Raw genomic sequence first — 13722 nt, 5'->3', positions numbered from 1 at the left:
GGAAGCTGTATTCTGTATACAGTATTCTGCACTTGTGCAGAATCATACATTGAGAGACCTTGTTATGGTGCTAAAGGAGGAGAGGATCTTGCTTTCTTTGGTGGAGCTGGTTTTGAGGTGTGAAAAGGACAAAGCGGGGAAGGCGTCAACTCCCCCCCATACACACACACATACATGCACCCACACACCATGTGCTATGCTCCTTTGCCAAATCAGTGGGTCTTGCAGCTATTTGGGAGTATAAAAGGATTTCTTCTGGTCCACTTCCTGTTTTGATCTGCTGCTATCACGGGCTGACATACAGTGCAAAAGTACATCAGCCTAGTAATGTTGTATTTGCATGAGTTGCACAAATGTAAAATTTGCTCAAATACATTGCCGAAGAGTAATTATTTATTATTTATTTTATTATTTATTTAACATATTTTTATACCGCCCAAAACTTGTGTCTCTGGGCGGTTTACAACAGATAAAAACAACATTAAAACATTAGTTAAAAACAAAACAAGAAATTTAAAACACAACAATTAAATTTTTTAAAAAACAATGCTCTAAAACAACATTAAAAACAATCAAAACAGTATCAGTTAAAAGCCTGGGTGAACAGATGTGTCTTTAAAGACTTTTTAAAAACTGTCAGAGATGGGGAGGCTCTTATAAATTACTCATTTATTAATTATTTTAATTAATTACAATTAATTAATTATTAGTGGTGTTTCTAATGGACTTACTCATGAGTAACAGTTTGCTCAAATTTTGCACTTGCGCAAATGTCACGTTACTATGCTTATGTACTCTTGCCCAGTATGTCAGCCATTTAACTTGATGTATACTGTGGCCCTCCATCTCTTCACCTCTTCATCTTCATAACTGACATTCTGCGTTGCAGCCTCGGATCCCTGCACCAGTTCTTATATCAAGGTGGGCTGGGTTACTTATTTATTTCTACATTTATATCCCGCTCGTTCTCCAAGGAGCCCAGAGTACAGGGTCACGTTTATCCTCACAACAACCCTATGAGGTATGCTAAGCAGAGAGAGAAGTGGCTGTTCCAGAATTGCCCAGTGAATTTCATGCCTGAACTTGGGACTTGAACCTGAGTCTCCCCAGTCCTAGTCCAGCGCGCTAACCACTACACCATGGGAGGGAACCAAATGCAAGAATAAAGAGAGGAAATGTCAGAAAGTATATCAAGGACAGTTTATTGGTCCAAAGCATTCAAAGTCTGTTGACTCTTCCTCGGGGAAACTAGATTAACCCTGCCTGCAACCTTGGAGAAGCCACTGCCAGTCAGTGTAGACAATACTGATTTAGATGGACCAAGAGTCTGATAATGTATAATGCAGCTTCCTATGTTGCTAAGAGTCAGATGTTGGGCCAATAAACTATCCTTCATGTATGTTCTAAGTATTGTCTTTCATTCGGGACCTATAGCTGTTTGAAGGAAGGAATTGTGGGCAGGTTATGTTGCCTGGAGTGATGTCATTGTACAGAGAAGGTGATTAAGTCCCCCTTTTCTCCACTTCCCCAGGTATCCCTGCATCTCTGCCTAGTAGTTGGGGGCGAAAGGAAGAGGCTGTAGACCCCCTCCTTGTGGAGTGGCTAGAGAAGCATGGGGTGGACAAGGACACTATCACAACGGTAGGTCATGTCTTCTTGGGGACAAGCATTTAAGAACATGGCCCTGCATGATCAGGCCAAGGCCCACCTGGTCCAACATTCTGTCTCCCCCAGTGGTCTGCCAGATGCCTTTGGGAAGCTCCAAGCAAGAGATGAAAGCATGCCCCCTGTCCTGCTGTTGCTTGCTCCCCTTCAACTGGTATTCAGAGGCATCTTGCCTCCAAAGCTGGAGGTGGCCTATAGCCAACAGACTAGTAGCCATTGATAGGCCTGTCCTCCATGACTTTATCCAAGCCCCTTCTAAAGCCATTCAAGCTAGTGGCCATCACCACATCCCGTGGCAGATAATTCTATAGGCTAATTATGTACTGCGTGAAAAAGTACTTCCTTTTGTCGGAAGAAGTCCCAATGCAAGTTGAATTGGCACTTGCCCTTTCAGCGGAGGTCTTTTCTTGCCTTAAGCAGGACTGCCCCTTTCCTCATAAGCCCCTTTATGAGCAAAGACTCTTGACCCTTTTCCCATTATGAGGCCAAGTCTGCAAGATAAGGTCAGCAGATTCTTAACATCCTCCCCTATGTGCAAGGGGCATGTTCAGATGAAGTGAAGGGGAGCTGGTTTTGCAGTGGTGAGCATGAATTATCCCGTTTGTTAAGCAGGGTCTGCCCTGGTTTGCATTTGGATGGGTGACCACAGCGCTGCAAGATATTCCCCTCAGGGGATGGGCCTGTAGCTAATTGGTAGAACTACCACCAGAAGGCCTCAGGCTGAATCCCTGGTAGCATCTTCAGGTAGGGCTGGGAAAGACTCTTGTCTGAAACCTTGGAGAGCTGCTGCCAGTCAGTGTAGACAGTATTTAGCTGGATAGACTAGTAGTCTGATTCTGTATAAGGCAGCTTTTTATGTGTTTCCAAACGCAGATTCAGTGGTACTTCGCTGCCTCTGTCTAGCCTGCACAGTGTCTCATTCTGGCAGTTTTCCAGGACTGGAAAATTGGATTTGGGTGGTGGGGCTGATTCAGGAGCTGATTCAGCCATTGTGTTCAATTTCGGTTAAAGCAAGATGTGAGCACCTACTTCCAATTTAGGTGAAAATAAACCAGTATTGGTCATGACAGCAAAATCAACTGCACTTAGTTTATGCAGTGATCTATAAACTCCCTTCCAACCTTGGCTTCAGATGATAGTTTATTTCACATAAGTGGGTTAGAATAAACCAAGATTGGTTGTGATGTCAGTGCCAACCAATCTTGGTTCAACTGCAGCTAGGCAGGAAACTGACATTCATATGGGAATTGGCTTGGTGCATCAGAGGTGGTCATCGCACCTTGCCTCGTGGATGAGCCGCCTCTGTCTACAGCAGAAGACTGCACAACTCTCCACCACCACCACCACCACCACCCCCCCGCATCCCCACACACCTTTATTTTTGGCTAGGTTATTCAGAAGTTCAGACTCGATGTTCTAGCGAGTGGCTGTGTGTTCTCTTGAGAGGCTTTCCACCCTGAGTGGCAGGAACCTCTCTGGGCCAGTCCTAACAAAGGCATCTTACCTTTCCTTCTCAGATCTCGCACCATGGCTTCACCCTGCCTGTCCTACTGAGCTTGGCTACCCTGGATGATCTTCGGTACACCCGTATCAGGCAAGTCTCTCAGAAGTAAAGGAAGAACCTGCCTCATTCTTCCTGTGTTTGTCTAATAAGGGCGATTAGTTATACAGCATCCATATGCTGAGGTACATTGACTGACCTTTGCTGTGGCTCCCCCACTGGCAGAAGGAAGGCTACAGGGTCCACAAGGAGCATTCAGTGACTGAGCAAAGAGAGGGAGGGGGAACGATTTTCATGTCTCTCGCCTCCTTCCTCTCCACTTATATAAGTAGTAGTAGGCAAGGCCTGCCTTTGACCAAGCAAAGTCATTTTGCGTAGATTACATTGCTAGGAAAGTTAAACAAAGTAAATCCAGGAGGTCCTCTAATATGACGACGTTAACGTTTGCAGAAATTACAATACTGGAGTGCCTGATCTGACCACCACCATCACCAACTCTTCCTCCTCCTCCTCCTCTTACTTATATACCACTTTTCAATATAAGTTCTCAAAGCAAAAAAGTAAATAAAATAAAATAAGATGGCCCCCTGTCCCCAAAGGGGACACCATCTAAAAAGAAATAGAAGGTAGACACCAGCAACAGCCACTGGAGGGATGCTGTGCTAGGGGTGGATAGGGCTTGGGGACACATTTGCTTGGGGACACATTTAAATTTTTGAGAGGTTTTTCTAGCAGAAATTCTGAATAATCGGAGCGTTGGTCACTTACTGTGAAGGCTTCTTCTGGTTGCTGCGGTCAAGGCATCTCTGTGGGTTATCTCCATCACGTGCTCCTGGGCAGGACTATGTAAAATAGCTAATAGAAAGCCTTTTAGAGCCCGATGGGGATGACTCCACCCAGTTCTTACAGGCCAAGTTGGCATAGAAAAAGTTACATCCAAATCAGATATAACAGACTGTACTCAATACGAACTCACTTGAAAACAGGCAGCCAACATGAAGCAGTGTAACCCACTTGTAAGATGAGATAGAAACAAGATAGGAGTCGAGATCCAACAACATTTCCCCATGACCACAATACCTATCGTAACAAGTAATTCTCCTGGAGTAGAGCAAGAATAAATATATACTAGCCGGGTGGGCTGAGATGCCTTGATTGCAGCAACCAGAAGAAGCCTTCACGGTAAGTGTCCGATGCTCCGTTCTCGGTTGCTGCAATCAAGGCATCTCTGTGGGACATACCAAAGCAGTACGTCTCCGGGAGGGAACCCACAGTTTGCTCTACTCCTGGGGAAGCACTTCCTGGAGAACCCGCCTTCCAAAGGCCGCCTGAGCGGAGGCATATAGGTCCAATTTGTAATGTTTGATAAATGTGGATGGGTTCTTCCAAACAGCCGCCTTACAGATCTCCTGAGCAGGGGCATTGGTTGCGAAGGCCACTGAAGCTCCAACAGATCCCAGGTTCGCTCCAGCATGCCCACTGGCTGATTCCTTTCTTTTTCTCTCGCTCTTGGCAGAGGGGGAATGGTGTGCCGCATCTGGAAAGCCATCTCGGAGCATCGGCAAAGCCTCAGCCAACAGTTGCAACCTGGGGCAGAGTGAAAGGGGGACTAAAAATGCGAGTTCTCGATCTCTGCTTGGAAGGCACAGATTCTGGACTAAGCCGGCTGCCTGCTGTGCCGAGTCACCAGAGCAGCAGTCCACAGATGTGGTCAGCCACGACTGCCCTGGCAAGCAAGTACTGGATTCCGGCAACAAGGCTTGGGAAGCATTCTGCAGCTGAGAAAAGCCACAGTCTTCTTGTCGTCTTGTTCCTGCCAATGGATTGAGCTGCAGTCAGCAGCTGCGTTTTAAAACCTCTGTTTTTTATTCTCTCCTACATCTGCACAGAAGATTCAGCCTATTTTTCTCTCAGCAGGCCCAGGGCTAGCCTCAGGGATGGGTGAGCTAGGCGATCCCCAGCCTGAACCTGCACAGGTTGCCCAACTTAGCAACACTGATGAGCTAACCGGGGAATGGAATGGGTGCTGTAAGCAGCTCTCTCTGAGCCGGTCTCCCTCCTGCTTCTTAGAAAGCGGGTGTGGTGGGGTGGGGATAATACTTTGCACCCTGAGAGTAGGAGACCCAGATGGGGCTGCCAGTGGAGAGAGTTTGAATAAAACCCTAAGGTGCACTTCTTTGACAGTGGGAAGATTGTCCTCCAAAGACAGGTTAAGGGCCGAGTGGTGGAAATTCAGAGCTGTGTAGCGAAAGGAGGCTGACAGGAAAACCGGTCGTGGTGATCATGGGCTGACCCCTTTCTCTCTGCAGAGTGTTCACTAGCTTTGCAGAGCTGGGCTTTGAAAACAGTAGTCTACAGCGCCACACTCTGGCACAAACAAAGCCCTGTGATGGTGGGATAATTGCACCGAAGGTGGGGGGGGCGGCATTTAAAAAAAATTATGACAAGGCTGCTGAATGGGAATTGGGGGAAACTTAGGGCTGAAATTGTGGGGGATGGAGTCTGTGTTTTCTAGGAGAGTTGATTTTGTAGTAGCAAGGGTGAACTGTCTCCTTTGCTAAGACCTTTGCTAAGCAAGGTCTGTTCTGATTTGCATGTGGATGGAAGACTACACATGAACACTGTTAGATATTCCACTTAGAGGGTGGGGCCATAGTTGAGTGGAGGCTCTAGATCTCAGGTTCCCTCCCTGGCAGCATCTCCGGGTAGGGCTGGGAGAGACTCCTGCCTGAAACCTTCTAGGGCTGCTGCCAGTCATAAGTGCTTTACCTTAATTCTATGGGGAGTAGAGCAGGCTGCATTTCCTCGGTGCCAAAGAAAGACACTCTGTATATTCTCAGATACACTTTTACCATATTCCCTGCTGGCTGGTGAGAATACTTTTTTGACTACCAAACACTCGCACAAGTTAGGGGCCCCAGCTCAACAAGCCTTCCACGGCCTCAGTGTGAATTGGTTGCTTGTGTGTCAAGCTTTCCCGCTGTCCTTTCGGCAGGAAAGCTGGCAGGATCCCTCCCAACTGCTCCTGCAAACAGAGCCCAGCTAAAATATCACCAAGTCAGTTTCCATGGAAGCGCCTCTGCCAAAATCTGCAACTCTCTCTTAAGACGGAAAGGAAAAGGGGTAAAGGGAGTGGGAGGAGAAAAGGTGACTGCATCCATCAGCCTGGACTGCTTTTGAATTACCTGCAGCATTGCAGTCGCTGCTCTGGCGTTAGCAGTGAATCTCTTTATTTGCCTCACATCCTAGGTTACAAAGCACATTCCACAAGAAGACCATAAAAACAGCCTTGCTGCATCAGGCCCAAGGCCTTTCTAGTCTAGCATGCTGTTCCCAACAGTGGCCCACCAGATGCCTCAGGGAAGCCTGCAGGCAAGAGCTGAGGGCATGCCCTCTCTCCTGCTGTTACTCCCCAGCAACTGGTATATTGAGAGGCATTTTGCCTCTGAGGCTGGAAGTCACCAAACAATGCTACGGTCGCAACAGCAGAGTAAAAATAACAAAAAGCCCACTCTAGTGGTTCAGTGTAAAGAAAGGATAAGAAACAATTATTTGCCATTTTTATGGTCCTGCTAGAACAGCAAAAAGGAAGACACAGGATTTAACACAGGAGTTTGGTTTCTGTGTGCAGCAGCAAGGATGGAGATATGATGTGCTGGCACGGGAGTTAAGAAAATGGAGGCAGCTTGTCTCAGTGTCGATGCTCTGGTAAGGAGAGAGGCAGAAGAGAAAAGCCTCTCTGTGAGCAGGGGCCCTCCAGGTACACAGGGCGGCAGCAGCAACCCCTGGATCTGGTCAGGTGGCACCAGGGATATGCCTGGCTGCATCTTCAAGAGCTGAAGTTCTGGAGATAGACATCAGTTCACATCCATCAGGTCTCCTTTGCAGAGATCTCGCTTCCCCCTTCGTCCCACCACATGCAGACGTCCCGCTGCAGACCAGCCAAGGTACAGGGTTAAGTCCTAGGGGCCAAGTTCGTCCGCAGAGGGAGTCCAGCTTCCAGCCACTGCCCAGGCTGCTTGAACAGCCTTTCCCAGAGGTGGCGCTCCTCCTCTGTCGAATCCATCCATGGGACTGCTAGGCCATAGCTGTTCCCTGCAGAGAAATGAAGCCATGATCAAGCAAGAGCTGTAAGTGCAGCCCTCCAACTAATTCTTTATTGGGTCTCTGCAAAGCTTCGGCTGAAGCCAAAGCCCCTCACACCATGGGACAGAGACTACTGTTCACAGTGTCCAGGGCTGCGCTTTGCCCAGTGGAGGGGACTGGGGGTGCTCCTTTAAAGGGAGACAAAGCCCTCTTGAGCTCCTGCACGGTCTTGTAAGGCATGCGTGGAGTACTGGCAAGTATAGTTCTTTCCAGTGCTTCCCTCCTAGAGCACTTAAGAGAGGGCTCCGTCTCTCTTAAAGGGCCCTCACAGCACTGAGGAAAGTCCAGTACAGGTGGACCTCGTTAACTCTGGTTTCAGTATCCATGGTTTCGCGAATCCAGAGTTTGACAAGCTGTTCTAGTGAGAATTAATCAGGCTGCTTTCTTTTCACTGTTTCTACAATGTGTCCGCTATCTTGGATCGGGGTGGATTTCATCATTACAAACAGCACCGCTGAGGTGTCCTTGTGTGTCACTCACTACAGCTGTTCCAAATGTGTGTCCGCCATCTTGAATTGGAGTGGATGACATCATCACACACCACGCCATTTGGGCATCCCTATGTGTCTCTACAGATGTAGTAAATTTGGTTCAAATCGGTTAGGTGGTTCACAAGTTCGTCCACTTGCACCTCAAAAGTTTACACGTCCACCATCTTGGTTCAGGGTGGATGACATCATCAGAAACTATGCTGTTGAGGTGTCCCTGTGTGTCACTCACTGCAACTGTACCCAGTTTGGTTTAAATTAGTTGGACGGCCCACAAATTAGCTTGCTTGAGCTTCAGATATTCACACAGTCACTATCTTGAACTGGAGTGGACTACATCACCACATACCATGCCATTTGGGCATCCCTGTTTGTCCCTACAGTTGTAGCAAATTTGGTTCATATTGGTTAGGTTGTTCACAAGTTAGCCCACTTGCGCCTCAAAGGTTTATGCCTCCACCATCTTGGAACAGGGTGGATGACGTCAGAAACTACGCTGTTGAGGTGTCCCTATAACTATACCCGGTTTGGTTCATTTTGGTCCAGGCGTTGCAAAGTTGATAAGAGAGGGGACACACACAGAATCAATGCTGGGTGATTGCATAAGCCTACTAGAAAGTAGACTAAAAATAAGCACAAGATTCAATATTCCCGGTAGGGTGTTTCACGTATCTGCGGTTTTGAACTCGATCCTGAACATTGGTGTGTGGGTGTGTGAAGGAACCCCCCATGTGTGTTCACTTGAACTGGCTCCAATCCTGTGATGCCTCTCTGGCCAACTTGCCAGTCAGGCCTGGCGAGGGGTTGTACTGCTCAGTGCTGAACTTCCAACTGCAGGGTAAGGGAGCTTCATGATTACAGTATTGTGTGCATTACTGGAGGAGTTAGAGCAGGGGCTGGGGATGGTGGGAGTTGTCGTTCAAAGACAGCTGGAGGGCCAAGGTTCCCCACCCCTGAACTAGAGAGTGGGGGAGCGTCAGATCTGAGGTGGCCACAGGAAAGTGCTGTGCTCGGTCCTTATTTCTGCTTCCCACCCACCCCACCACATTTTTTGGATCATTTTCCAGGTTCTGGAACCCAATCCTCTAATTCCCATAGACACAATGTCTCATTATTTTGTTATTCGTGGTCGGAAGCGAGGAAGGGAGCCCCTGCCAATAACGAGCACAGTGGGAGATGGCTCTCACATAGCCCCCTGCCCCCCCACCCCACCCCACCCCAAGTTAAGCATCATTTTTTAACACATAGGTTCTTGAAGGCACAAACCACACCACCCCGGACAGACTAAAGTGGATTTGGGGGCCATCAGGGGGTGTGAAGGGCCTGGACTTTGGCCTCAAGGTCTGGGGATAAGAGCCCCAAGAAGCCCCCACTTCGAAAACGGAGAAGCTCACTCCCCCATGGGCATGGCAAGGATGGCACACTGCCCACATTCAGCAGTGGGACCCACGTCTGCTTTTACTTCTGCCCTCATCCAAACTTGGCCCATTGCCACGAGGGGACAGACCCGCGATCCCGGTCTATTAGAGCAGGGGTGGGCACTGGGCAGCTGATTTAAAGTAGCTCTCCAGGTATTTGGGTCTCTCTTGCTCCTCTGCTGCCCTGCCGCAAAATTCTCCCAGAATTCCAGGGGCTTTGAAGTTAAAATTTCCTGTTCTGTTGAGGTAGGCTTTTGTATAAGCTGCCTTTCTGCAACTGATTCCATCTTCCCAAGCTACCATTTCAGGCCAGTAACTCCCAGAGATCGGGCAGGGCAGGAGGCAACAGACCAAACAGCTCATTGAAGCCTTAAAGGACTGCTCACCTTTAAGGTGTATTAGCTGAGACTTCTCTCATCCCGACTGTGCTCCTCCCAACGGTTAATGTGTCATGTTTCCAGGAAGGGTCAGCCCCCACATAAGAGACCTTCGCACATCCCATAGCTTGTCTCTTATTACAATCTTTTTTTGGTGGGGGGGAGAATCTATTTTTGCAACAGCCTAATCCAGGGCTGCCCAACCTCGTCCCTCTTGCAGATGTTGGACTACAACTCCCATCATCCCTGGCAATTGGCCGCTGGGGCTGATGGGAGTTGCAGCCCAATAACAGCTAGAGGGCCAAAGTTGTGCAGCCCTGGCCTAATGCTGTGCGTGATGGGGACAAGTAACCATTTTCTTCTTTTTCTGCATCCACTGCTTTGAGACCCATTTTGTTGATAAGTGTGCTGGGGGTGGGAGTGAGTGAGTGAGTGTGTGAGTAGAGAAAAACAACAACCTGAAGCCAATCCTGCCTGGGACTTGCTCCCAAATAAATATACCATAGGATTGCCTCCAGAATCCTGTTAAGACAGGTATCCTGTTCCAAATAAAGCAAAACACTTGATAGATACTTTACGGCCAATGGCCAAAACAAAGCAACACATAACTGTCAGAGAGTTCCACTGGGCGTTTTCATGAACACGTTTTAACGCCTTTCCTTCAGCTATATTAACGGGGAGATTTCAACATTTATCCCTGGAGGCTCGCTTGTGCCCTTGTGGTTCAGGCGAACCTGAATCAATTGCTCATATTTTATTATACTGTAGGTTCTATAGTAATATTAGATATTATTTGATTTTGCCACTTCTTTCTAGGTTTCAAAGTCAGTTGGAAGATTTGCTGGTGAAGTTTTTACTCAAAGAGAATGCACTCTGCATCGCTCATGTTGTAGCAAAATTTTGTTACATTGCAATTAGAATTTGTAGTTCATTGACTGATGCTAAAGTTAATGGTTGAGTTAATGTTGAATGCTGAAATAATGTTTATTGTCTGTGTTGTTTTGTTTTGGCCACTGGCTGTAAATAAAATATCTATCTAAAAAAATAAAAATAAAGCAAAGCACTGGAATCCAGTTTGAATCAAATGGACAACCTAGATTTCTTTTACAGCTGTGCATCACTTCCGCTAAGGGCAGGTCTGCCCCATCTCATTCGTCCGCAGAGAGCTGCAGACCCCCTACTTTGGTTCACTCAGCTGACCCCGCCCCCCCATGCCTCACCTGTGCCCAGACTCAAGCGGACACCTCCGAGCGGTTGCTTGGAGAAGGTCTCGTGGTCCCAGATGATGAATTCGGCACACGCCTCAGCCAAGTCCTTGGCCTGAAAGCCGTCGTAGACCATGGTGTGGTTGAAGGTGGGGCTGAGACTCTTTTTCACAATACGGGTCTTCTGGCGGCTTGACTTGCTGTCATCAGGGAGGATGTAGCTGGAAGGGAGAGAATGGCTGGAGGAGAGCTGGTCTCGCAGCAGCAAGCATGAATTGTCCCCTTTGCCAAGCAAAGTCTGCCCTGGCTTACATTTAGATGGGTGACTACATGGGAGTAACAGTAGGAGAGAGGGCATGCCCTCACCTCTTGCCTGTGGGCTCCCCAGAGGCTTCTGATGGGCCACTGTGGGGAACAGGCTGCTGGACTAGAGAGGCCTTGGGCCTGCTCCAGCAGGGCTGTTCTTACATTCTTATGAGCACTGTCAGATATCCCCCCCTAGGGGATGGGGTTGTAGCTTAGTGGGAAAGCATCTGCATGCAGAAGGGCCCCAGTTCAATCCCTGGCAGCATCTCCAGGTATGGCTGGGATAGACTCCTGCCAGAAATCTTGAAGAGCTGCTACCATCCGGTGCAGACAATACTGAGTTAGATGGACCAAGGGTCTGACTCAGTAAAAGGCAGCTTCCTATGTCCCCAAGGCATATATATTTATTTGTGCAAAATGCAGCAATGAGAACCCCTCTGCATATGTAGGAGAATGAATGAGTGATGGAATTTCAAGATGGTGGCAGCTTAGACTGCAGGCTGTAGATTCCAGTTTGGAGTGCTCTTCATCCATAAGGGAAAAAAGCCTCCCACTCCTCCCAAATCCCCTTACCTCCCCACGTACATGAAAACTAGGAAGGAAGAAGAAAATCTGCCCTTGTTTTTTGCCTGTTATGCTGGCTTTCTAACTGCTAGGAGTTCTTAACTCAGATGAACATCAACAAAAACAGGTGGGGGGTAATTCACCTGCTTTCTGAAGCAGTACTCTTCTCACTCTACTCCATATGCAAGCTTGCTACTAACTATAAACAGATACACTTGTGGTGTTTTTGGTGAATCCATTCCTTAATCCAGGCGAGCTTTTGAATGGGGCTTTAGTTACTTGTACTCTAGCCCTGGAGTAGAGGTGGGGCTAACAAAGACAACCAGCAGCAACAGCACAGAAAAGCAGCCTGCACTGGCCTCTCTGTACATCTATCTATTTAATTCTCTAAGGCATACCCATGGCTAATCCCGTGCGTGGCAGCTCTCGTGAGAGTTTGTGAGCAAAAGCAACTGAATGGGCAGTGAGGATTCCATATGCAGATAGGGAGAAGGAGCCTGTGAGAGTAGAAGCACCATGGTGATTGGGCAGTGGGGATGCCATTTGCAGATGGGGGGAGGAGCCTGTGATGGGGCAACTCTAGAAAAGGCCCGGTTTCGAGTTGCCACCAAGTCAGTGGCATCTGGAGCTCTCCAGATGATCTTAATTGGTGGCAGGGTTGATGAAGAAGGTGGCGTCCTCTTAAATACCTCGGTCACAGTATAGGTCTTATTTGTAGTAGTATTAGTCTTATACAGAGTCGGACTACTGGTCCTTCCAGCTCAGCATTATCTACAACAACTGACAGCAGCTCTCAAAGGTTTCAACCAGGAGTCTCTCCCAGCCCTACCTGGAGATGCTGCCAGGGGCTGAACCTGGGGCCTTCTATATGAAAAGCAGATGCTCTACCCCTGAGCTATGGCCCCACTGATCCCCACTCAGTTGAAGTGAGAGCCAAACCAAGAACTTCCTGGTCCATTTGCACAGATTGGGCACCCCAGCAAGAGGGCTGGCATTTACCACTGAACGTAGGAGTCCGCTGTGCTGCCCCGGTGGGGAATGAGGTTCTGTGCGTCCTTCACCCAGATGTGGAGCTCTCCCGTTGGAGGAAGCCCTTCTCCTGGAAAACAAAGCTGTGTTAATTCAGGTGAGTTCAGAGGCTTCTGCTTTGGCCCCCATCCCATGCCGATGACATTCCAAATCCAACCCAACTCAGCCCCAGGACAGATCGACCAACATTAAATCCTGTAAGGAACTAAAGATTGGGAGGAGAGCTGTTCTTATGGTAGCAAGCATGAATTGCCCCCTTTGTTAAACAGGGTCTAGAGCCTGAGCCACGCCCACATGCGTTTGATGTCACGTGCACAGGGTGTCACTAGAGGGGCCAATGGGCGGGACTGGACACAAGCCACCATTCAGCTGGCTCTGCACCTGCACAGCCAGTCTGTGTAGACAATACTGAGCTAGATGGGCCAATGGTTTGGCTCTGTATATGGCAGCTTCCTATGTTTTTATATTGTGCTTCCTGCCATATATGCTCTTTCCCCTTCATTCCTTCCTCTGAGACACTAGATCAGGGATTCTCAAACTTGGGTCCTCAGGTGTTATTGGACCTCAACTCCCATAATCCCCAGCCTCAGTGGCCTTTGCTTGAGGATTATGGGAGTTGAAGTCCAATAACACCTGAGGACCCAAGTTTGAGAATCACTGCACTAGATCCTGACACAACTAGAAGAGTGGAGTGGGATCAGGGTCCTAGGGAGAGTCCTGTCCTCCCCTTTTGTTAATTTAGGCCCCATCGCACTGGGCAGGCTTTAACTGTGGTTCTCACTCAGTGACATCGGAACTAGGCAAGTGTATCAAAATCCCACCAAGTCCAAAACCTGGATGGCAGGGAGCAGCCTGAAAAGAAACCAAGGTCTCAAGGCTCACCTTCTGAACCAGCTGGAATGAACTTCAGGGCCAGATTGAGTTTGCCACGGCTAGACAGACTATCTGGGCTGACTGCTGTCTGCGAGAGGAGAGCAAGAAAGCGGTCACAGGAAAAGCAGAGCAGCCAAAAGAGAGCAGAAA

The 13722-nt window shown here is 48.3% G+C and overlaps 2 protein-coding genes across 7 annotated transcripts in view; one reads left to right on the top strand and one right to left on the bottom strand.

The window, feature by feature from the left end:
• Positions 1-6029, top strand: part of MAP3K6 (mitogen-activated protein kinase kinase kinase 6) — a 71937-nt gene extending 65908 nt beyond the window's left edge. For 4 of the 5 annotated variants that reach the window (XM_053268256.1, XM_053268255.1, XM_053268257.1 and 1 more), the window contains 3 exons: positions 1532-1641; positions 3183-3259; positions 4683-6029. In XM_053268256.1, the coding sequence (XP_053124231.1) occupies positions 1532-1641; positions 3183-3259; positions 4683-4767 (272 nt within the window). In that variant the 3' untranslated portion in view covers positions 4768-6029. Of the gene's footprint in view, positions 1-1531; positions 1642-3182; positions 3260-4682 lie in introns of those variants that run through there. The other variant, XR_008310860.1, reaches the window with a different exon arrangement.
• A 675-nt stretch (positions 6030-6704) lies between these two features.
• Positions 6705-13722, bottom strand: part of SYTL1 (synaptotagmin like 1) — a 52345-nt gene continuing 45327 nt past the window's right edge. For both annotated transcript variants that reach the window (XM_053268260.1, XM_053268259.1), the window contains exons 12-15: positions 13582-13660; positions 12670-12769; positions 10816-11021; positions 6705-7261 (exon numbers count right to left, since the gene is read on the bottom strand). In XM_053268260.1, coding sequence (XP_053124235.1) covers positions 7122-7261; positions 10816-11021; positions 12670-12769; positions 13582-13660 — 525 coding nt within the window. In that variant the 3' untranslated portion in view covers positions 6705-7121. The remainder of the gene's footprint in view (positions 7262-10815; positions 11022-12669; positions 12770-13581; positions 13661-13722) is intronic.

The sequence above is a fragment of the Hemicordylus capensis genome, chromosome 7 (genome assembly GCF_027244095.1).
Source record: "Hemicordylus capensis ecotype Gifberg chromosome 7, rHemCap1.1.pri, whole genome shotgun sequence".
Classification (NCBI taxonomy): domain Eukaryota; kingdom Metazoa; phylum Chordata; class Lepidosauria; order Squamata; family Cordylidae; genus Hemicordylus; species Hemicordylus capensis.
The sequence above is the reverse complement of the archived record's forward strand: the minus strand, read 5'-3'. Positions and strand labels throughout refer to the sequence as shown.